This window comes from Stenella coeruleoalba, assembly GCF_951394435.1.
Source record: "Stenella coeruleoalba genome assembly, chromosome: 8".
Taxonomy (NCBI): Eukaryota; Metazoa; Chordata; class Mammalia; order Artiodactyla; family Delphinidae; genus Stenella; species Stenella coeruleoalba.
In genome coordinates this window covers 99,567,136-99,589,262 of record NC_137154.1, presented here as the reverse complement: position 1 = coordinate 99,589,262, position 22,127 = coordinate 99,567,136, and the positions used below count along the sequence as shown (strand labels likewise).

At 40.5% G+C, this 22,127-nt stretch overlaps 1 protein-coding gene across 2 annotated transcripts in view; it reads right to left on the bottom strand.

Annotated features, from left to right (window-relative positions):
• Window positions 1-17,912: 17,912 nt before the first annotated feature.
• Window positions 17,913-22,127, bottom strand: part of CCDC15 (coiled-coil domain containing 15) — a 62,141-nt gene continuing 57,926 nt past the window's right edge. For both annotated transcript variants that reach the window (XM_079928136.1, XM_079928137.1), the window contains 3 exons: window positions 20,746-20,913; window positions 20,276-20,424; window positions 17,913-19,054 (listed from right to left, as the gene is read on the bottom strand). In XM_079928136.1, the coding sequence (XP_079784262.1) occupies window positions 18,933-19,054; window positions 20,276-20,424; window positions 20,746-20,913 (439 nt within the window). In that variant the 3' untranslated portion in view covers window positions 17,913-18,932. The remainder of the gene's footprint in view (window positions 19,055-20,275; window positions 20,425-20,745; window positions 20,914-22,127) is intronic.

The following is a 22,127-nucleotide window of genomic DNA, read 5'->3' as shown; positions in this document are numbered from 1 at the left end:
CAGGGTGTGGACAGTAGTATCTGAAGGCAATAAGGAGGGAAGGGATGAGCGACTGAATCACACACTAAAGAAAGAGAGCCTTAGTTCTTATTGTGGGTAGCCCTATAATTGGTCAAAAATGCTTACTATGCCTTAGTATCAGACACCTGAAAACAGGAGCCGGCAGATAATGACCTTTTTGCATCAAATACCAGTTCCTATTGCTAGCAGGTTTCATTGACCATCCATGGGACTTTTTTCGGTAGTCAGTTATCCGTTTAGGTCCTTCTAGATATAGCAACGAGTGTCCTCCCTGGTTTTTTCAAAGGGACCCAGGGACCTGAATTCTTGAGAAAGTCTGTGAGAACAAGCGCCACGAGGACAAGCCATTAGGCAGCGGAACCCTCGCGTTTCCTGCACACACACGATCATCATTCTTTGAACACATCTCCGTTCTCCCACTTCTGTCTCACTGAACAGAGAATAGCACGATTTTTTCTGTGATAGAGTCAGAACCCAGACCCTTGATTAGTGGGGTAGGAGTTGAGATATTAGGAGAAATTGGGATTACTCAACCTTTTAAAGGTTCAATTTCATATTAGGCCTGTTGGTTGAGATGCCAAGTGTAGTGAAAAGAACACGGGTTTTGAGGCAGAGCCAGCTCTGGCTCTCCTACTTCTCCAAACCTCAGTTCTCTCATCTGTAAAATGTGGATAATAACATTGATCTTGCAAGGTGGCTGTAAGAATTTAAAATTATGCATATAAAAAGTGTCTGGCCATATTAAATAGGTTTGGTAAGTGGAGCAATTGTTATATGTGCATGAGCAAACATACAGCTTGAGGATTAGATATTGACTACAACTGATGGAAACAGATGGCCCTTAAAAATGAGAACAAAATATAGGCGCCGAAGGATCAGAGTCCTTAAAAAGTATCAATGGGTGTAACAGAATAGATCTGACCTGCAAAGTCTTTAATATCCTGTGTGTGTGTGTGTGTGTGTGTGTGTGTGTGTGTGTGTGTGTGTATGTGTGTGAATGTATATGTATGTGGGTGTCTGTGTGTGTGTATATAACTTCACTCACTGAGTTATTGTAAACATTATGATAATACATGTGGAATAATTTGGGCTTGACAAGGATGGATGTATGGGTTAAGTAAAGTGTCATAAAAATGAAGGAAGCTATTATTATCTCAAATATATCAGATGCTGAACTCTTGCTAAGAAGAATTGCTTTTAAACTTCTTCCAGCCAACACAATCAAAAGATAAATAAGCAAGGTGCCCATGTATCCAAAAAGATTTTGTTTCTCAATAAAAGACAATTTTTCGGAAGGGCTTGGCAAAGAAAGCCCCAGCATTGATACGACTGGTCAAAAGGAGGGGCTTCAGTCTATGCAAGACTGGACTGATGGCTCATAATGGCCTGAAGAATGGGCTTTGGGGACCACTATCAGCCAAACAAGGGGACAGTCCTGCTCTCAAACAGTCAACCGGGGTGGCAGCAGGTATATATACGGACAACCTGAAAGGAGGCAGTCCTTGGGAAGGGAGGAGCAGATTGGGCAAGTGGTTAAACTATTATGGTCTCCCAAAGTTGCTTTGTTCAGGGGGAGAAATAAAAAGGAATATAAGGTAACGATAAAAGGCAGACTCAGGTAGTCTGTTCACACAAGCTGAGGACAAGTTTTGGTTGCTCTAGTATCTGAAAGTAACAATTCATTAATATATTCATTTAATCAACACTGTCGGAGTGCCAACTATGTGCCAGGCAGGATGAGACAGGCACAGCCCCTAATCTCAAAGGAGTCACAGTTGAATGGGACAGACATGTATAGGGATGTAATTCCACCTCAAAGAGCCCTAGAGGAACAGGTTGACTCAGACAAGAAGCAGGTTAAAGAGGTATGTTCATCCTCCTAAGGAGGCCCTGAGAAAGGATCAGATGACCCTGGAAGAGGCTTGAGATGCTCCACAGTAGGTAATATGAGAAGCAGATGTGAAGCACAGCTGGGCGCGTGCCAAGTAGAGAAGAAGAGAAAGGTAGGACCAACAGAGCGCATGGACACAGGCATGTGCAAAACAGCAGAGCATGAAAAAGCGTGGTCTATTTAAGAGATGGTGCATAAAAAATTCTGTGTAGCTGGAGAGCACACATGCGCAGTGAGGAGTTGCTGAAGATATGACCGTTTTTACTTGTGGTGAAATAGCAAACAGCCTTCAAAGCCAATGTTAAGGGGTTGGGATTTTGTCCTTCGGACAGTTGGGAGTTATGAAAAGGAGGTTTTCAAGAAGGGTTGAGACACAATCAGATTTATGTTCTTAGAGGAAAAATGGCCATTTAAAAGCCCTTGCCGACCTCTGATTCTGGATCAAGATGGAATAGACTCGCTTCTCCCTATTCTTCTTGCTAAGTGCTAAAACCCTGGGCATTGTATGTACAGCAACATAAGAAAATTCTGAGAAAGTGGAGAGAGGAAGGAAGATTAGCTAGGAAACTCGAGATCTGAGGAAAGACACAGTAGTGGTTTGTCTGGGTTGCTTTTTATTTCATTTATCCTGGGCTGGGCTCTGGAGAAGCCAGCACCCAGTCCAGAAACATCAACAGCACAGACAAAAAAGGAAAGGAAAAAACACCAAGAAAAGCTAGCCAGCTAAGTAAAGGATCAAGAAAGGGGCAGCCCCTCCGCCCAAACACTACAGAGAGCACAGCAGCCCGCCCCACTTCTATCAGCAGAGGCAAAGTGGAGGCCTCAACTTCCATTTGCACCTGGCTGGAATGAGGCGTCCTCCCAGCCCCGCCATCAGGACATCAGGGTGGTGTCAGGGAACTCCGAGTTCTGGGAAGCCAGGACTTTCGCCACCTTCCAGTGGTGATGAGCACGCCCCCACCCCACCCCCATGATGTCAGCAGAGATCATATGGGGAGCAGTAAGGAGGGCCCCTCCCCCTCTCACGCAGGGTGGTGTCAGTGGAGGCACAGTAGGGACCCTGATCTCCCACTCTCCAAGCTGTAGCAAGATGCCCTTCTCCACCACCCCACTGGTATCAACTGAGGCCAAGTAGGAAACCTGAATTTCTACCACCCACCTGGAAGAGAGGATTAAAAACATGATCCAACATGCTGTCACTTTCTTTAAAAACTAAACATACATTCACCATACAGCCCACTAGTTGCCTTCCATAAATGAAAATTTCTGTCCATACAAACCTGTATACAAATGTCTGTAGTGGCCTCATCTATAATAGCAAAAACCTAGAAACAACGAAAATGTCCCTCAACAGGTGAATAGTTATGGTACACCCAATACTACTCAGCAAATAAAAGAATTATTACTACACACAATTTGGATGGATCTCAATGGCATTGTGCTGAGTGAAAAAAAATCTGTCTCAAAAGGCCACGTACTGTATGATTCCATTTCCTTGAAATGACAAAATTATAGAGATGGCAAGGAGCTTAATGGTGGCCAGGGGTTAGGGATGTGGGGACAGGGAGGGGTGCGAGTGTCACTTTCGAGGAGTAACATGAGGGAGGTCTTTGCGGTGATGGAATAGTTTTGTACCTTGATCACGGTGGTGTTTATATGAATCAACACATGTGGAAATGGCACACAGAGAGCCATACATACATTCTGTACCAATGCCAACTTTCTGCTTTGGATATTGTGCTATAGCTATAGGAGAAACTGGGTAAAGTTTCCTCCCTGAATTATTTTTGCAACTTCCTGTATATATATCATTGTTTTTAAAAAAGTTTTTTAAAAAGTGGAAAAAAAAAAGGAGCTCTTTGTCAACTTTTTAGTTCTTCCTAGTAGTTCTCAGTTTGCTAATTCTTGAAACAGGGGATGGTACAAATTTACCTTTTAATATAAATCTTTTCTTTTCGGAATATGCTGTGGAGTGGCAAGGTCAGCTATCCATGCTAATTCAAGTTAACATCTAACTTGCCTTCATGAGTACAGGTTTCAGCATTATTCCCTTGATTCCAAGTTATTCCACCTCTGCTTTTATCTAACACCTTCTTCTGTACCACTTTATGGCTAGGAGATAATACTCCTCCCCATTCCAAAGACAAGAAAATTTAAGCTTATAGAAGAAAACAGGCATGTTCTGAATCACATAATGGTGGTGGCGGAAAGATAAGATACCAGCTCTCCCCAGGGCCACTCCATAAGATCAGATTCCTTCTCAGCCCCTGGGGTGACTGTGGACATGCCTCCCTGCCTTTCACTGCTGCTCTCTTGTATCTACAGTTGGGAGCACAGTTTTACTGCACCACTGTAAAGCAAGAGGAATGAAACAGGGAGAACAGGTTGGACAAAGGAAAATTGGAAAGTGGATTTAGAAATGAGAAGCATGTGACTTCAAAGAACTGTGATGCTTTTCACAGACAAGAATGGGAAGGTCTTTTATAGGGAGAAGTTTACTAGTCAGATTAAAGAAGTTCTGGATAAACAAACTAGTGCCGCACTATATAAACTGGAGATGTTCTTGCTACCCTTCGGTGTCCATGGCAGCAAAGGCAGGCCCCAGATCTGGAAAAACTCTCTTATATCTCCTTTGGCCCAACAATACCTTCACCCTATAATTTCTCCACAAAACTCTTTTGCGCTGGTCTCAGATCCCTGGCTTAGTGTGCTGTTGGCATTCCTTGTAAAATATGTGAAGGACAGGCAGGCTGCAAGATACAGGAACTGAGCTCGAGACTGAAATTCCTGGGAGAGAGACCTAAACCTAGTCCTAACCCTAACTTAGATCCAAGTCTTCCCTTCTTCTGAATTCAAGATCATCTAAATGCTCACCGTATGCTTCTAGTAATTTCTATTGACTGAGCCCTATTTCTAAACCTTTCCCCCCCACCCCTACTCATGAATTTGTACAGGTTCTTTCCAGTTTATAATGACAGAGTTTCAGCCAGAGAGAGGGGCATATGCCCAGGCATCTCTAGGGGAAAAAAAAGCAAAACAGAAAATTCATCAGTTTCTTTCAAACTCCTTGTGTGACTTTGTCAAGTCCTTCAAGTCTTATAAAGTCCTCGTCTATTTATTGCACGGTAGCAGGTTTAAGACATACACACACAAGCCTCAAAATTAACAAATACAATCAGGTTGAAAACAGATGAACTATGAATAAACATTCGGTCTGGTTAATTAACAAATATTTAAAAAATCAAATCTGAAATTCCTTATAAAAGCTTCCAGTAAAGCAAACTTAAGAAGACCTGGATCCTAAATTAACACTCTTGCTGCACCTATATGAATAATTAGACCCAATCTAATGAGACCAGCCTTAGGTTGTGATCAAGAATAGCCTTTCTTGGAGACTATTTTGGATCAAAACAAAGGAAGCTGTAGAAAACATTTTATGCTTCGGTGGAAAATTACACATTGGCTAGAGGACTCCCCTCCGGGTTATCTGATTTTAGCCGATAGTTGATCTAATTTACAATTCTGCAAATTTTAAATAACTATAGAAGAAAATCAGTTTTGTCTCCATTTGAACTTTCACAACGTTCCTTTATTCATATAAATATGAGTATTTTTTTTTCTTTTGCCTTTTCTTGGAACCAGTTATAACAGCGGCTTATTTTCCTTAGGGGTTTAAGTCTAACACATGCTCACTTTAATATCAACATGTTCATTTTAATATCTGTATGAAAGTCATGAGTTTACTTTTTTCTGAAAACTGTCTTTTAATGTATATAAACAATTATCATGTAAGGCAGAAAAAATATGTACTGCATACAAGTGGGATACTATGGCTGGGCAGGAGGAAGAATTCCTTCTGATTGAGAGAAATCAGATAGCTTTTCATAGAGCGGGTGGCAGTAATCCTTTGCCTTAAGGGTGAGTAAAATTTTAAGACTGAGAACTGGAAGGACAATTTCAGGCAAACAAAAGGCCTATTAATCCTAAGGGGCTCTCCTGACCCAAATGTTATTAGCCTGCACCCAGCACCCTACAGTCCCAAGAAGAGGCCAGACTCAGTCCTGTGATATTCACACAGGAGCAATACCCAGTTTGGAACCAGTCCCAGGGAATCTCCCTGTATATCTGACCTGGCAAGGCTTACAGTCCCAACGCTAGCTGATGAAGGACTCCTGGCAAGCACAGAAGCACGAGGTATGATGAAACTGGGATAACTGGCTCATCAATTCAAAGCAGGGTGTCTTGAAATGAGCATCACAGCCTATTTCCTCTATGTCAGATAGAACTATACCACAGCCTAGACGAATTCCCTACCCTGTGCCGCCTGGCAGGCCAGGTGTAGGGTTGTATGGATCTAATTGCATCTTACCCCTGGAGTCAAATTAAGTTTCATTAATGGCTATTAATCCAAACATTTCCATTTTGCCAGTGGTGAAGAGGAAGAGGTAGGTATGGAGTTCAGAAAATGTAATACAAAGAAAACACATATTTAGTAGAGCATTAACTAAGTCTCCAGCTATCACTGTTTATCTGTGCCTGATGACATTCCTTCATGAATGGATTTTCCAGCGTAAGCCACTGTGTGTAAGTCTATACCTACTGTAGACTGACTGACTACAGACACTACAGTATAAGCCACTTACACTATATTAGTCTCCTAGACTAATAACAAACACCTCCACAGTTTTCAGAAACCCATGCCTAGCCGAACTTCCGATTGTGTTGGCTCAAGCTCCAATCCCGTTCTACTTCAAACTCTCTTTTCCCTTGATCCTCCATTGTTAATTTCAGTCTCAGCCTGTTTTTTTTTTTTTTTTTTTTTTTCAGTTCGTGGGCTTCTCACTGTTGTGGCCTCTCCCATTGCGCAGCACAGGCTCCAGACGCGCAGGCTCAGGGGCCATGGCTCACGGGCCCAGCTGCTCCGCGGCACGTGGGATTCTCCCGGACCGGGGCGCGAACCTGTGTGCCCTACATCGGCAGGCGGACTCTCAACCACTGCGCCACCAAGGAAGCCCCCAGCCTGTTTCTTGCTTTATGTCTATGTGGTTCCCCCTCCCACTCCCAGCTCTGTTTCCAGGTTTTTGGTTTTTGTTGTTGTTTGTTTTTGTTGTTTGTTTTTTACAGAGCAGGGGTCACAGGGAGAAAGGCCCTCATCTACCATCCCTGAGCCAAGTCACTTGTAAGGGAAGAACAAGGAGTTACCTTATGTGGAAAAAGGCTCCTGAGGCTGAACCCTAAAAGACCGAGCTGTATGACAGTCAGTCAGGTTTCATGCGTAGGATATAATGTCCCAATAGTGACAGGAAAAGATGTATTGCTCAGCTCTGTAGCAATTGCTTTGAACTCCTTAGAGAAAACACAGAGTCCCCCTGGGAAAACAGGGTAAGACATGTTCCTCCTGTAGCTGAACCTGTCAGGTGAGGGTACCTACAGTTTTAAGCCAGGAAGGACTTGAAGATAGGCATCATTTCACCCTCTGGATGAGCAATAAAGGAGACGTGCTAATCTACAATTTAAACAACACACCCATGCATTTGGCAACTAGGCAAAGTCTCTTTCCTTGATTCTCCACCTTAAAAAAAAAAAAATCTGGCTTTAGTGGTAAGACGGCTCAGAGTAGGATGGAACAATGAACAAAATCAAATACCCAAATGCAAATCAAATGTAAATGTCATCATGACCTAGGGACTTAGAAAACCTTTTCTCTTAGGCATTAATACGAAAGGGCAAATGAAATGTTTGAACTATCTCATCGAATTCTCACAACAACTCTATGAAGTAGGTACTATTATTATTCCCATTTTGCAGATGATGAAACTGAGGCACAAACTAACACAGCATTGTAAAGCAATTATACTCCAGTAAAGATGTTAAAAAAAAAAAAGAAAAAGAAACTGAGACACAGAGAATTCAAGTAACTTGCTTAAGCTCACACAGCTGATTTGTGGTACAATCAGAATTTAACCTGTGACTGTGACCTTAACCACTGCACAAACTATCCCACAGCAGTAGGGCCTTTGAAGACAGAGCAAGAAAGAGCTTTGACAGCAAAAAACAATGTTTTAATCTCTAGAAGATTCTATTCAGAGGGAAGATAGAAATCTAAATGACTTTTCCCATCCCTAACTTAAACCACATAAATATTCACCCCAAGATTTCAAAGCTTCTTTTACTAAATTACCATTTTGGTTTTTTGTAATTTCTACCCTGTTTTCCATGGTCCTTCATCCCTGAACTTCTCAAATTTTATATGCCTGGTATTCACCAGATAATAAAACCAGGAGACTAGGTGCCCAGTCTTTCTTATAGAAAGACCACAGAATGCTGCAGCCTCTAGGTTCTAATCACCACCTGATAATAACTATCATGTCAGAAGTCCCACAGCTAAGGGATATTACTTTCCTACCTAAACCTCCTATTATTGGGAGAGGGGGAAGGGAAGGAGAAAGGAAGGGAAGGACATTCATAATGCTAACAAGTTTATTTCAGGCCCAAGGTGTTTTTTTTTTTTTAAGTAAATTGCTTAAAAAAAAAATTCAAACATACACAAAAGCAGAGTGAATAGCATAATGAAACCCCAATATACCTGTCACTGAGATTCACTATTATTAAACTTTCGCTACACTTACTTCATCTACCTCTCTTGTCTCATTTTGTTGAATTATTTTAAAGTAAATCTCAAACATAATTTTATTTCATCCCTGTGTACTTCAGTATCCATCCCTGTATAGATATTTTCTTATATAACTATAATGCCATTGTTATACCTAACACAATGAACAGCTCAGACTCTGTTCAAAATTGCTTCAAACACACATTTTTCGGACTGTTTTTTTAATTTTTCATATCAGGATCCAAACAAGGTCCATACATTATATTTGAGGTTTGTAATCTCTTTAAATCTGTCTAAATCTAGAGCCACCTCCCCATTTTTAAAATTCAAGCCATTAACTTGTTGAAGGAAGTTTTGTTTTCCTACAGAATGACCTATCCTCTGGATTTCTGCTTTCTCATGGTATAATTTGTTTCCCTCTCTCTCCTTCCTATAAATGGAATCCTCATGGCTTTTCTCTTTACGTATTGTTTTCATCTAAACTAGAAAACACAGAAAATGATTTGAGGGGCTATTTTCTCAATTCTCCCAAGGATGGTACACAGCTAGTGCCGTTCTAAGTGTGTAACTGAATTGAACTTGGGTCTTACTTGCCCGCCGTGCAGCAGAGCCAACTTACTAACACTGCGTTGTGATGAAGGAAATTCCAGCGTTTATTTGTAGGGTGCAAAGCAAGGAGTATGGCGTGGCTCGTGCTCAAAAGACCTGAATTCCCTGATGGCTTTCAGGGAAGGGTTTTCAAGGCAACATCAGGGGTGGAGGTTGCAGGGTGTGTGATCAGCTCATGGGCTTTCTTCTGATTGGTGTGTAAGGTAAAAGGGTGATGTTTCAGGAATCTTTATCATCAACCTTCTGGTTCCAACCAGTCTGGGGTCTACGTGCTCGTGTTCAGCATTTAGTCCCCATGGGTGGGAGGGCGGTCTTAGCTCCCGCAGAACAACTCAAAAACATGTGTCAGGTTGTAACGTGTATCCACAATGAGGAACTCGGACTCCGTTTTGTTGCTGAACTATTGTTTCTTGACTGCTTTTCCTTTGTTCCTGCCTTCCCTCACTTCCCTAATTAGCAACTTCTTGAGTCTGCTCATTGGAACTCAGGGAAGCCTTAGGAGACTAAAGCCTTTTTCCGCAAACGAGAAATGGGGGACACAGAGGGACTTTTGTACCTGGCAGGACCCCACAGGGTGCTGCTTACTTTCAATCCCCTCTTTTCTTTGATACTCCTCAAGTGTGAGGGGACCAGGGGCAGGACCAGAAAGGAAATCAAGTTTTAGATAAAGAGGTTAATCACAAACTCGGCAGGGGAACTCGGTTTTAGGGGCACTTGGTTTCAAGTGAACCGGAGAGAAGTTAATTTATTATATACAGTGGATTCCGTATAATGATTTCCGTAGGTGTTTTGAGGCAGGGGGAGGAACCTAAGACAAGAATTGAGTAAAACGTTTACCAAGGGTGATCTCATCTTGGGGCCTGGAAGGGATGATGACTCGTGCAGTAAGTACAACACCAAACTGTCTTAATCGAAAGGAATTGACTTGACTTCTCTTTGGCACACCCCTCTAATAGTGGTCAGTAATACTGGGAGCAAGACCAGACATGGACCATTCATTTCTACCTTAAGAGACCTTTAAAAACCAAAGTCAGCATATTCAAAGTCTTTTGCTCAGTGGAAGGGGCCTAGCATGCCAGGAGAACATCTGCTTTTATCTCTCTCTATAATATATCCAATCTGCCAAGTCTTCTTTTCGGAGAAGCATGGGAAAATGCCCAAGATGGGACACAAAAGCAAACTATGCTCACTACACTTAAAGTGAAACTAAAGGAATAGTTTGCTTCCAAAACCAGCATCTAAGGAAGCAAACAGAAGAGTAATACCTGCTACCTATCAGATCTTAAATTGTTGGAAGATGTGAAAGCAGCAGTTTCTAGCCTCTGCACCCAGTGGGTAGTCAATAAAGTTACTGATAATCTCATTCCTGCCCATCATAAAAGGGCTAAAAGATAAGGGTAAGTAATATTGGACAGTTACCAGTAATACACTGGAACAATGCCAGGGAGAAGCCACAGAGTTCATTAGAGCAAGCCGTTTTAGGTAGAACTGCCTAGGAAAATACATCACGTGCCAGCTTTGTGATTGTTACTGCACAAAAACTAGTACATGAATATTCTCCGCCACTACCGTAATCCTGGAATTGCCTCTATCACATGTATATTCCGTCTTTCGGCATGAATTCTGTAAGTTGATAAAGTTGCCTCTGGGGAATAGAACAGCTGAGCTCTTCTGGGATCGTGGCCCTCTTGCTGGACACATGCCCATACTTTGCTATATCCTCCTGCCCTGCTCTCCTATTCCATTGTGACCTACTGAACTCGCATCTACTCTGACAAGATCAGGGTTGGAATCAGAGTTGAAGAGGATGAACGGGTCTGACACTACCGCATCATCTACAAGTCAAATGTACCACGAGTCCACAACTCAGCATGAAGAGCGAATGAAATGGAAAACTGGTGAGGTCAAAGGTATAAAACATAATTAATACATTCATAGAACATTAGAGCCACAGGGGAGATTGAAGGTCCCTTAGTATAACTCTCTTTACAGAAAGAGAAAACTGTAGCCCAGAGAAATTGTCTCAAATCACAGTCACAGTTAAAGAATGAAAAACAAAGTAAAGTGATGTCTAAGGACCTTTAAAGATAGAAAACATTAGGTAAAACTACTAATCATGTAGAAGCATTTGGAATTTTAAAAATTCAAATCTGCATATCTATTTAACAAGTATTTTCTGAGAGCTTGTTACATGTCAGATAGAGCACTGAACAAAAACAGACAAAAATCCCTGTGCTCATGGAGTATACAATCTAGTGGGGAAAGAAAATAAAACATTAAGTAAAATATATAGTATGCCATACAGCTGTAAGTATCATGAAGAAAAATAATGCAGGGGAAGGGGAGACAGAGCACCTAAGCATGGGGGTGGGTAGGAGGGTCATATTTTAAAACAGCGTGGTCAGGGAAGGTCCTCTTAATTCTGATACACTTGAATGAAGGCTTGACGGAGGTAATAAAGTGAGCCAAACATTATCTGAGGGACAAGTGTCTCCAGGCAGAGAGCTAATGAAAAAGAAGAGTCCCTGGAACATCCATCGAAATACAAGGTCAACGAGGTCCAGCAGAACAAGCAAGGAGGAAAGTAGTGGGAGATAAAGTCTCAGAAGTAACTGGGACCAGATTTTACAGGGCCTCGTATGACACTGTAAGGACTCCGGCTTTTTCTGAATGAAATGAATAGCCAAAGGAGACTTTGAGCAGAGGAGTGACATGATCTCACTTTTTTGAAAGGACTGCTAAGTGGTCCTAAGTGCTAAGAACTTAGGTGGTGCTAAGAACAGTCTATAGTGGGCAAATAGAGAAACAGAACCAACCAGGAGGCTACTGCAGTAACTCGGGTGAGACATGATGGTGACTTAGAACAGGGTTGTAGTAGGGCAGACATGGAAAAAATAGCTGTATTTTAAATATATATTCAAGGTAGAGCCAACAAGGATTGGATGTGGGCTGTATAAGAAAGACAAGAGTGAAGGTTGCCTCCATGCTTTTTTGGCCAGAACAACTAGAAGGATGGTGTTGTCATTTGCTGAGAATGGAGAAGACTGCAGGAAGAAACAGATGTTTTTATAGTTTGGGATGTGTGTATGTGTGTGTGAGAGAGAGAATGTGTGTGTGTGCAGAGGGTGGAAATCAGAAGGTTTGGTTTTAGATGTGTTAAATTTGGCTGCTGTATTGAGAAAGTACACAGGTGCAAGAAGAGATTACTTAGGAACTCTTAAAATAATCTATGAGAGAGATGATGGTGGTTTGGACCAGGCATCTTGCAGTAGAAGTAATGTGAACTGGAAATATATTTTGCAGGTAGAGTTGCCATGATTTGCTGATGAAGTGATGAAAGAGAGAGAAAGAGGAAAGTCAATGATTTCTTCAAGGTTCTTGGCCTCAGTAACTAGACAAATGGAATTACTATTAACTGATATGGGGGAGACAATAGGAAGAGCAAATTGAGGGAAACCAATGATGTGGAAATGTCAAGTAGGCAGTTAGGGTTAAAAGTTTGCATTTTCAGGGAGAGGTCTGCACCAGATATATAAATGTGGGAGTTATCAGTATATAGGTAATATTTCGAGCCACAAGACTAAAACAGATCACCAAAAGAGAAAGTGTAGATACAAAAGAAGTCCAGGGACTGAGCCCTGGGACACTCTCAAAAGCTTTGGGGTTGTGGGAGCCATGTGTAAGGTACCTCAAAAAAACAGAGTGATCAATTGTGTTTAATTCTGATGACAGGTCCAGATAAAGTCTGAGAATGACCATTGGATTTAGCAATGTGGATGACATTGATGGCTTTGAAAAGAGCACTTTCATTGGAGAGGTAAAGGCAAATAGTCTTACTAGAATGTATTCAAGAGTGAACGTGATAAGAACAGGAACAGGAAGTATAGACACGCAAGGAGTTTTATAAAGAGAAGCAGAGAAGGTTGGTGGTACATGAAGGAGAATGTGGGGTAAAGAAAGGCAGCAGGTGGCTTTCTTTTTCTTTCTCTCTCTCTCTCCTTTCTTTTTTTCTTGGTTAGTTTTCAAGATGGGAGAAATTACAGCAAGTTTATATACAGATAGGAACACTCTAGTAGTCAAGGAAAAATTATGATGCAGAAGAGAAGGGGAAGAAATGCAGAGGCAATGTCCTTTAGTAGGTAGAAGGGAACAGGATCCAGCCAGTAGTCAGAGTAGGCCTAAGACAGGAGAGCAAACAGCTCATCCATATTAACAGGAATCAACACACACAGGTAGGTAGGTAGATATGACGGTGGGAGCTCAGGGAAGTTCCCTTTGACTGCTTGTTTTTTCAGTGATACAGAAAGCATCGTCACCAACTGAGAGTAAGTGTGAGGGAAAACCTACAGGAACTTTGAAGAGAGTCAAAAAAAGAAACGGTTATCTAGGAAAGTGTTCATTCTTAATCAATTGTTTTTCACTTGAAATGTCTGTCACCTACGTTATTTGAAATAGTGGGCCCAATTTTAATCCTGTCCCTCACCGCCTTGCCCTGAAATCAAAATCTATCTCATTTAGGCTCAATCTTATCTTCAGGCCTCTTCTTCCTTATTAGTCCCTGCTAATTTAGAAAACTTGTAGAATTTGTCCTCCCAACCATGACTTCAGAAACGTGTAAATTCAGGCAAAGTCTTAGAGTCCAGGCTCCTTTCCAAAGCACATTCATCCAATTCAAACAGGATTCATTGCCCTATCATCACTAAGGGTCATGAGACCCAGGCTTCCTCCTTGGTAGCTGCTAGTTATCCCAGTATTCTCTAACCCCACAAAAATAAACCTTTAGATACTGTCCACACATAACCAAACTACAATACAAAAGCATACTCATTCTCAGGTGAGTTTTATATTCATAGACTTAACCTAGAGGAAGAAGACTTGAAATTTCCCTGGTCCTGTGTAAGACCTAATCCCATCACCATTCTACCATTAACCTGATGTCAGACAAGTCGATTCACCTATATCAGATAACCAAACTAAAAAAGTAGAACAAAACCAGCAGAAAAAACAAAAAAACAATCAAAACACGTTAGACGAGACCAAAGAAACAAATAAAAACCAATACAACTTATCCTAGGAGTGAAAAACTTTAACATCTGAAAATCAATTAATATAATACATCTTATTAATAGAAAAAATGACAAAAATACATGATAATCTGAATAGATGCAAAAAAAGCATTTGACAAAACCCAACAACTTTTCATGATAAAAACACTCAACAAACTAGTAATAGAAGGGAACTTCCTTAAACTTATAAAGCCTATCCAAGAAAAATGCACAGCTAACATCCCACATAATAGTGAAAGACTAAATGCTTTCCCCCTAAGATTAGGAACAGGACACAAATGTCATCATTCCTATTCAACATTGTACTGGATGTTCTATCCAGGGCAATTAGGCAAGAAAAAGAAATCAAAGGCATCTAGATTGGAAAAGAAGTAAAACTGTCTCTATTTCCAAATGAGAAAATCTTATAGATGAAAAATCCTAAGGAATGCCCTAAAAAACTATTAGGTATAAAAAATTAATTCAGGAAGGTTACAAGATACAAGATTGATATACAAAAATCAATTGTATTTCTATACACTTGTGATGAACAATCTGAAAATAAAATTAAGGAGATAATCCATTTAAAATAGCATCAAAAAGAATAAAATACTTTGGAATAAATTTAACAAAAAAGTACACATTTTATGCTCTGAAAATTACAAAACATTGTTGAAAGAAATTAAAGACTTAAATGAGTGGAAAGACATCCCATGTTCATGGATCAGATGGCAATAGCTCCCAAATTGACCTATAGATTCAACACAATCCTTATCAAAATCTCAGCTAGCTTTTTTGCAGGAAGGTGATCTTAAAATTTGTATAAAAAATGCAAGGGACTCAGTATAGCAAAACAATCTTGAAAAAGAAGAACAAAGTTGGAGAACTCATGCCTCTCGATTTCATAACTTACTACAAAACCACAATAATCAAGACAGAATGTACTGGTTTAAGGATAAACATATAGATTAATGGAATAGAACTGAGAGTTCAGAAATAAACCCTAACATTAATGGTCCAACGATTTTTTTTTTTTTTTTTTTTGGCTGCATCGGGTCTTAGTTGCGGCACACAGGATCTTTGTTGTGGCATGTGGGATCTTTTGTTGCGGCGTGAGGGCTTCTCTCTAGTTGTGGCGTGTGGTTTTTCTCTCTCTAGTTGTGGTATGCGGGCTCCAGAGCAAGCGGGCTCTGTAGTTTGTGGCACGCAGGCTCTCTAGTTGAAGGGTGTGAGCTCAGTAGTTGCGGTTTGCAGGCTTAGCTGCCCTGAGGCATGTGGGATCTTAGTTCCCCGACAAGGGATCAAACCTGTGTCCCCTGCATTGGAAGACGGATTCTTTACCACTGGACCACCAGGGAAGTCCCAATGGTCCATTGATTTGTAACAACAGTGTCACATCAATTCAGCGGGGCAAATAATAGTTTTTAGAACAAATGACGCTGGGACAACTAGATATCCTCATGCAAAAGAATGAGGTTAGACCCCTATCTAACTCTATATACAAATATTAACTCAAAATAGATCATAGACCTTGGTGTAAGAGCTAAAACTATAAAACTCTTAGAACAACACACAGGAGTAAATCTTTATGACCTTGGATTAAGTAATGGCTAAAGCAACAAAAGAAAAAGTAGATGAATTGGACTTCCTCAAAATTAAAAACTTTTGTCCTGCAAAGTAAACCATCAAGAAAGTGAAAAGACAATCTCCAGAACAACAGGAAATATTTGCAAATCATAAGTCTAATAATGGACCTTATGGAGAATATATTAACAACTCTCATAACTCAATAATCAAAAGATAAATAACACAATTACAAAATGGCAAAGGATCTTAAAAGACAGCTCTCCAAATAGGATATACCAGGGGCTAATAAGCACATGAAAAGATGCTCAACATCATTAGCCATCAGGAAAATGCAAATCAAATCCACAAGATACCACTTCATACCCAGTAGGATGACCATAATTAAAGAGACAGATAAGGACAAGGGATGGAGGTTGTGAAGACATCTGAACCCTTATACACAGCTGGTGGGAATGTAAAATGGTGCAGCCACTCTGTAAAACAGTTTTCAGTTCCTCAAAATGTTCAACGTACAGCTACCATATGACCCAGCAAATCCCCTCCTAGGTATATACCCAAGAGAAATGAAAACGTCTGTCCACAGAAAAACTTGTAAACAAATGTTCATAGCAGCCTTATTCATAATAGCTAATTAGTAGAAACAGCCCAAATGTTCATCAATTGATAAATGGGTAAATAAAATGCAGTACATCCACAGAGTAGAATATTATTCAGCAATAAAAGCAATGAAGTACTGATACACACTACAACATGCACAAATCTGAAAAACATTATACTAAATTAAAGACTCCAGTCACAAAAGACTATATATTATATGATTCCATTCATATGAAAAGTCCAAAATAGACAAATCTGTAGAGATAGAAAGGGGGCTGGTGATTGCCAGGGGAGTGGGAAACAACTGCTAATGGGTATGGGATTTTTCTTTTCTATATTTAAAAAAAAGTTTAGGACTTCCCTGGTAGTGCAGTGGTTGAGAGCCCGCCTGCCGATGCAGGGCACACGGGTTCGTGCCCCGGTCCGGGAGGATCCCACATGCCGTGGAGCGGCTGGGCCCGTGAGCCATGGCTGCTGAGCCTGCGCGTCCGGAGCCTGTGCTCTGCAACGGGAGAGACCACAACAGTGAGAGGCCCGCGTACAGCAAAAAAAAAAAAAAAAGTTTAATTGTGGTAAAAAAAAAAAAACCCACACATAATCTAAAATTTACCATTGTAACCATTTTTAAGTATACTGTTTAGTAGTGTTAAGTATATGCACATTGTTGTGAAACAGACCTCTAGAACTTTTTCATCTTGCAAAACTGAAACTCTACTCATTAATCAACTTCCCATTTCCCCCTCCTCCCAGACCCTGGTAACCATCACTCCACTTTGTCTCCATGAATTTGACTACTCCAGGTTCCTCATATGAGTGGAATCACACAGTATTTGTCTTTTTGTTTCTGGCTTACTTCACTTACCATCATGTCCTTAAGGCTAATCCATGCTATAGTACGTGACAGGATTTCTTACCTTTTTAGGGCTGCATAGTATTCCACTGTACGTATATACCACATTTTGGTTATTCATTCATCTGCTGTTGGAAACTCAGGTTGCTTCCACCTCTTGGCTATTGTGAATAATGCCATTATGAACATGGGTGTGCAGATATCTGTTGAAGGTCCTGCTTTCAATTATTTTGGTTTGTTGGATCACAGGGGCATCTCTTTAGAGTGACAAAAGTGTTCTAAAATTTGTTAGTGGTGACAGTTGTACAAGCCTAGAATATACTAAAAACCACTGAATTGTACATTTCAAGTGGGTGAATCAAATGGTCTATGAATTATATCTCAATGAAGCTGTTAAAAAATACAACTCAGAAAGGCTAAATCAAGGATATAGTTACATAAGGATTTTGACTGAACTGAATAATTAATCTGGTTAAATAACCAGTCAATCTTGTCACATGGGTAATTCTGACTCTTATTTGCAATGACCTGGCTAGATATTTAGGTGTTTTTTGAGACATAACCTAAGTGCTTTTTTAACACTGACCATTAGAAGACATAGGAAAAAGAAAATGTCAGTACCTATCTTTAATTCACAATATTAAACCTTTTCATATTTTGTGTCAAGAAACACTGTGAAGAAATAACAAATTCATACTAACTATAGCAATTTTTATTTCATCTGCTCTGTAGGTATGGCATTCACCAGATTTTTTTAAAGATAGGGAAATAAGGTAGAACTTTATTCACTTTGACTTCAGATTCACTTTTTGAAATGTCACTCACAATTATTTCACATAAAAGATGCCCAAAAGACAGAGTTTATTTGCCTTTCTCTTTTTTGCAATAAAAATTATAAAATTAAGAAGCCCTGGGCTTCCCTGGTGGCGCAGTGGTTGAGAGTCCGCCTGCCGACGCAGGGGACGCGGGTTCGTGCCCCGGTCCGGGAAGATCCCACATGCCACGGAGTGGCTGGGCCCGTGAGCCGTGGCCGCTGAGCCTGCGCGTCCGGAGCCTGTGCTCCGCATGGGGAGAGGCCACAACAGTGAGAGGCCCGTGTACTGCATAAAAAAAAAAAAAAAAAAAATTAAGAAGTCCTATGTCCATTGTCACCAAATGGGGAAAGAGGGAATAAATTAAAAAACAGGAGAGAAAAATTTTTGAGAAAAGAAAACATACATCAAATTCAGATTGTTCTCATCTCTAATTGTTATATACAACTAGAAAAGTTAACAGCAAAACAGATGGCCACTGAGGCTCAGAAACTCATTTCATCATCTTCTCTTTTGCTTCATCCAGACATTTTCAATTTTGTCAAGACTCAAAGTACAGATATAGAAAGACAATAAATGAGATAATCTCAAAGATTTCTAATAATCTCTTCTGATCAGAGCGGAGCAAAGTGAGAGAAACCTTACCAGTCTGACTGATCATTTTTAAAGCAACGTGGTCCATGTGGTTTACAGCAAAGAGACAAGTTTGGAAGCCAACTTTCAACCTTGGTGCCAAGCACAGAGTGAAACAATGGTCATGATCTAATTATAGTGATAGCTGTTATTATGTGGAACAGTCTTTCTTTTCAGATTACACATCTTATAAACTTTAACGGCTTTTTGTAAATAATCTCTCAGGGTTGACTTTAAATGAAGGTTGAAATACTAAGTTGATTTCAGATTCTTATCACAGATTTTTCAAAGTCCGTCTGTGTGCAGAAGCAAAATTATGAATGGCGACTCGAAGAGTTGAGTTCCCTTCAGGGATATCACAGGAATTGATGACTGAATACAGTGCCCGGGTATATGCTGCAAATAAAGATTTGAACAGTGGTGAATGAAGTCAGATTCTAAACAATTCTCCCAACCTTTTTCTATTAGTACTGTTTCTCTGCCCAGTCTCATAGGAATTAACTTTAACCCATTCACTGAATAAATATTTATTGAGTACTTACCACATGCCAAGTACTCTGCGATTACAGAAAAGATAAGGGAGAGGATGGACACAAAAATTAAATTGCAGTGTAATATTTCCAGACCAGAGGCATATACAAAATGTCATCACAGAATGAAGTTTGGAATGAAAGAAAAACTAGGAGAGGATGGAAAAGATTTCCAGAAGTGGTAACATTTAAGATGGTCTTGAAAGATTAATAAAAATAAAGGAAAGAAGGCATTCTAGGCAAAGAAATGAGTGTGTGGGGTGCAAAGGTATAAAAAAATGTGGCATGTCCTGGCAGTAGCAAGTTCGATAAGGCTGGAGTGTTGCCCGGAGCCAGAGAGAAAATATGCCAAGTATGACATGTATTTTGTACTGTAATGGTAAGTCCTACGGGTTTGATGATAGGGGAATGGCATGATCAGATTTGTGTTTTTAAAATATAACTCACAGGACTGATAAGGAACTCTTATCACAGGGCAACAGGAATACAAATACTTGCAGTACTTTCAGTGTGTGTATGAAGCCTATATAATCTCTACAGTATGTAAATCAATATATTTAAGAATGGACAGGAAACAGAAATACTAGTCACAGCAGGAATGACTCATCTTCTCTAGCTGGGATCCCTGTTAAAGGTAGAGTTTATATTGGTCCTCATTTCCCTCAGTGATCCTTAGCAGAACTGAAAGTCTAATGTGGACATCTACACATTATAAATAATATATATATATGTGAAGATAAATAATAAGTCTATGTTAGATAAGGCCTAACTTAGATGGCCGTAAGAGGCAAGCTCTAATATTCTTCATTTACAGGAGGACCTGAAACCCTAGTCTCACTACTGTGGAGTGAGCTAGAAATATTTCCCCAGCATAAATGGAGACAAGAAGATAACAGATCTCAAAGAGAAATATAACTCACTATAATTATTTTTATTGCCTCACAGTTGTTTTGCAAAGGGGGTAGAATAGTCTCTGATATATAGTAAGCCCTTAGTCAATAAATGCTAAATTACTACAATCACTACTTTTACTGTTGTTGTTTTCTTAACTGCCACCAGGCCCCAACCATTCCTTTAAGAGACTTACCTTTGTGGTTTTTATAGAAAATACAATTGTTGGCACAGGTATCAGGATGAGCATCCCAAAAATCAGGACCACAGCAGCATAGTGCAGGTAAAGTAATATTATACAGCTGCATTTTCTCCTGGATCTGGGCTCTTAAAGCTTCTACATATCTATAAAAATACAGTATGACCAGGCAAAGTGAACCACTAGGAAGAGAATGAGTATAAGTCCTTATTTTACTACCAGCTTTAACTGTTAAACTATTTCATATCTCTGTGCCTCAACTCTTCCTCTTGGTCCTGGGAAGCAGCACTAGGAAAAACGTAGTGCGATTCCAGAGAGGTATTAGGCAATCAAGAAATGTGATGAAGTTCTGTACTCCCCAAAGTATGAGAAGACACAGTCAACTCTTCTGTAAGGAAAATGAGAACACTGACTTCCTAACAAGTTTCCTCTAGAGCCAAAATTTCACACAGAACTTTTCAAAGTACCTTTGGTGTTCCTTTTCTTTCTGTTGTTTTTCTCTGGCTCCTTCCTCAAGTTGGAGCTGGGCTAGCATCTCACTCATCTTCTCCCCTGAATATGGCTCTTCATGAAAGTTCATTCTTAATATCCTCTGCTCTTCAGCATAACGTTGCTGCTCTTTCTTTTTCTTAATTCTGAGGATAAAATCATAACGTGGTTAGGAATTTCATAAAATCATTATTTAGAATTAGCTTCTAGATCCAAATAACTCAAGAAATTCCCAGAAACAGGGGAGTCAGGAAAGCAGTTTAACACCCCTAGAAAAGCCTCAAAAACTCCTGCTGGTTGATTTGAGTTTATCCCGTAGTTCATGTATACACATAGCCTCCTGGATGGAAATGACCAATGGTTACTACTAAAAGAGTTTTCCTTTAAGAATTCTAAAACAAGAACTTTCTCAGGTTAAAACTACAAGTAGACAGGACTTCTGCTTTGGGCTAAAATAGAGTAATAGGGACTGGGCTTGTCCTCCCACCTTAAACAACCAAATAGATAAATAAACAAATCAACCCAGAAATCAACCAGACCAAATACAAAAAAACAATGGTTTTTAAGACACTAGATATTAGACAACAAAAGACAGTGATCCTTGACAGATGGAAAACAAATGAAGTGAGCCCTACAGGTGCCCCAGCTTACTGCCTTGAAAGTTTCGAGGCAGCAGCACAGGGCGTTGAGGTGGAGCCTGGTAGACTCCCTGAGTCCAGGGACACAAAAGCAACTAGAGTTCCTAAGACAGAAAACCAGGGAGAGAGAGCTGCTCAGAGAGAGAACCCTAGAGATCTGCAGAGGGTCTCCTTCTAATACACAGCAGAGCACTGTGCATGTATGCGAGGAAATGATTTGGGGCCAGGGACAGGACCATCTGAAAGAATAACAGGGAACAGTGTTCTGTGCTCACACAGAGCACAGAATAGAGAGCCTGTTCCCACCAGTCAAGACTTGAAAAACTCATAATGCACAGGACATTGGGTAAAGTTCTCAGAAAGATTTTACCTCAGTAGTGGGAAATAATGATTAGTCCTAGACTGAGCACTGCTCCAGACACACCCAACATTGTAAAAGCAAAGCCCCAAAGTAACTTAACTGCATCCCAAAACAAAGCTCAGGAAAATTTATGAGAATACAAAGATATCCAGTAACCAACAAGGTAAATTCACAATGTTGGACATCTAATCAAAGATAAGAAGCAGGGCTTCCCTGGTGGCGCAGTGGTTGAGAGTCCGCCTGCCGGTGCAGGGGACACGGGTTCGTGCCCCGGTCCGGGAAGATCCCACATGCCGCGGAGCGGCTGGGCCCGTGAGCCATGGCTGCTGAGCCTGCGCGTCCGGAGCCTGGGCTCCGCAAT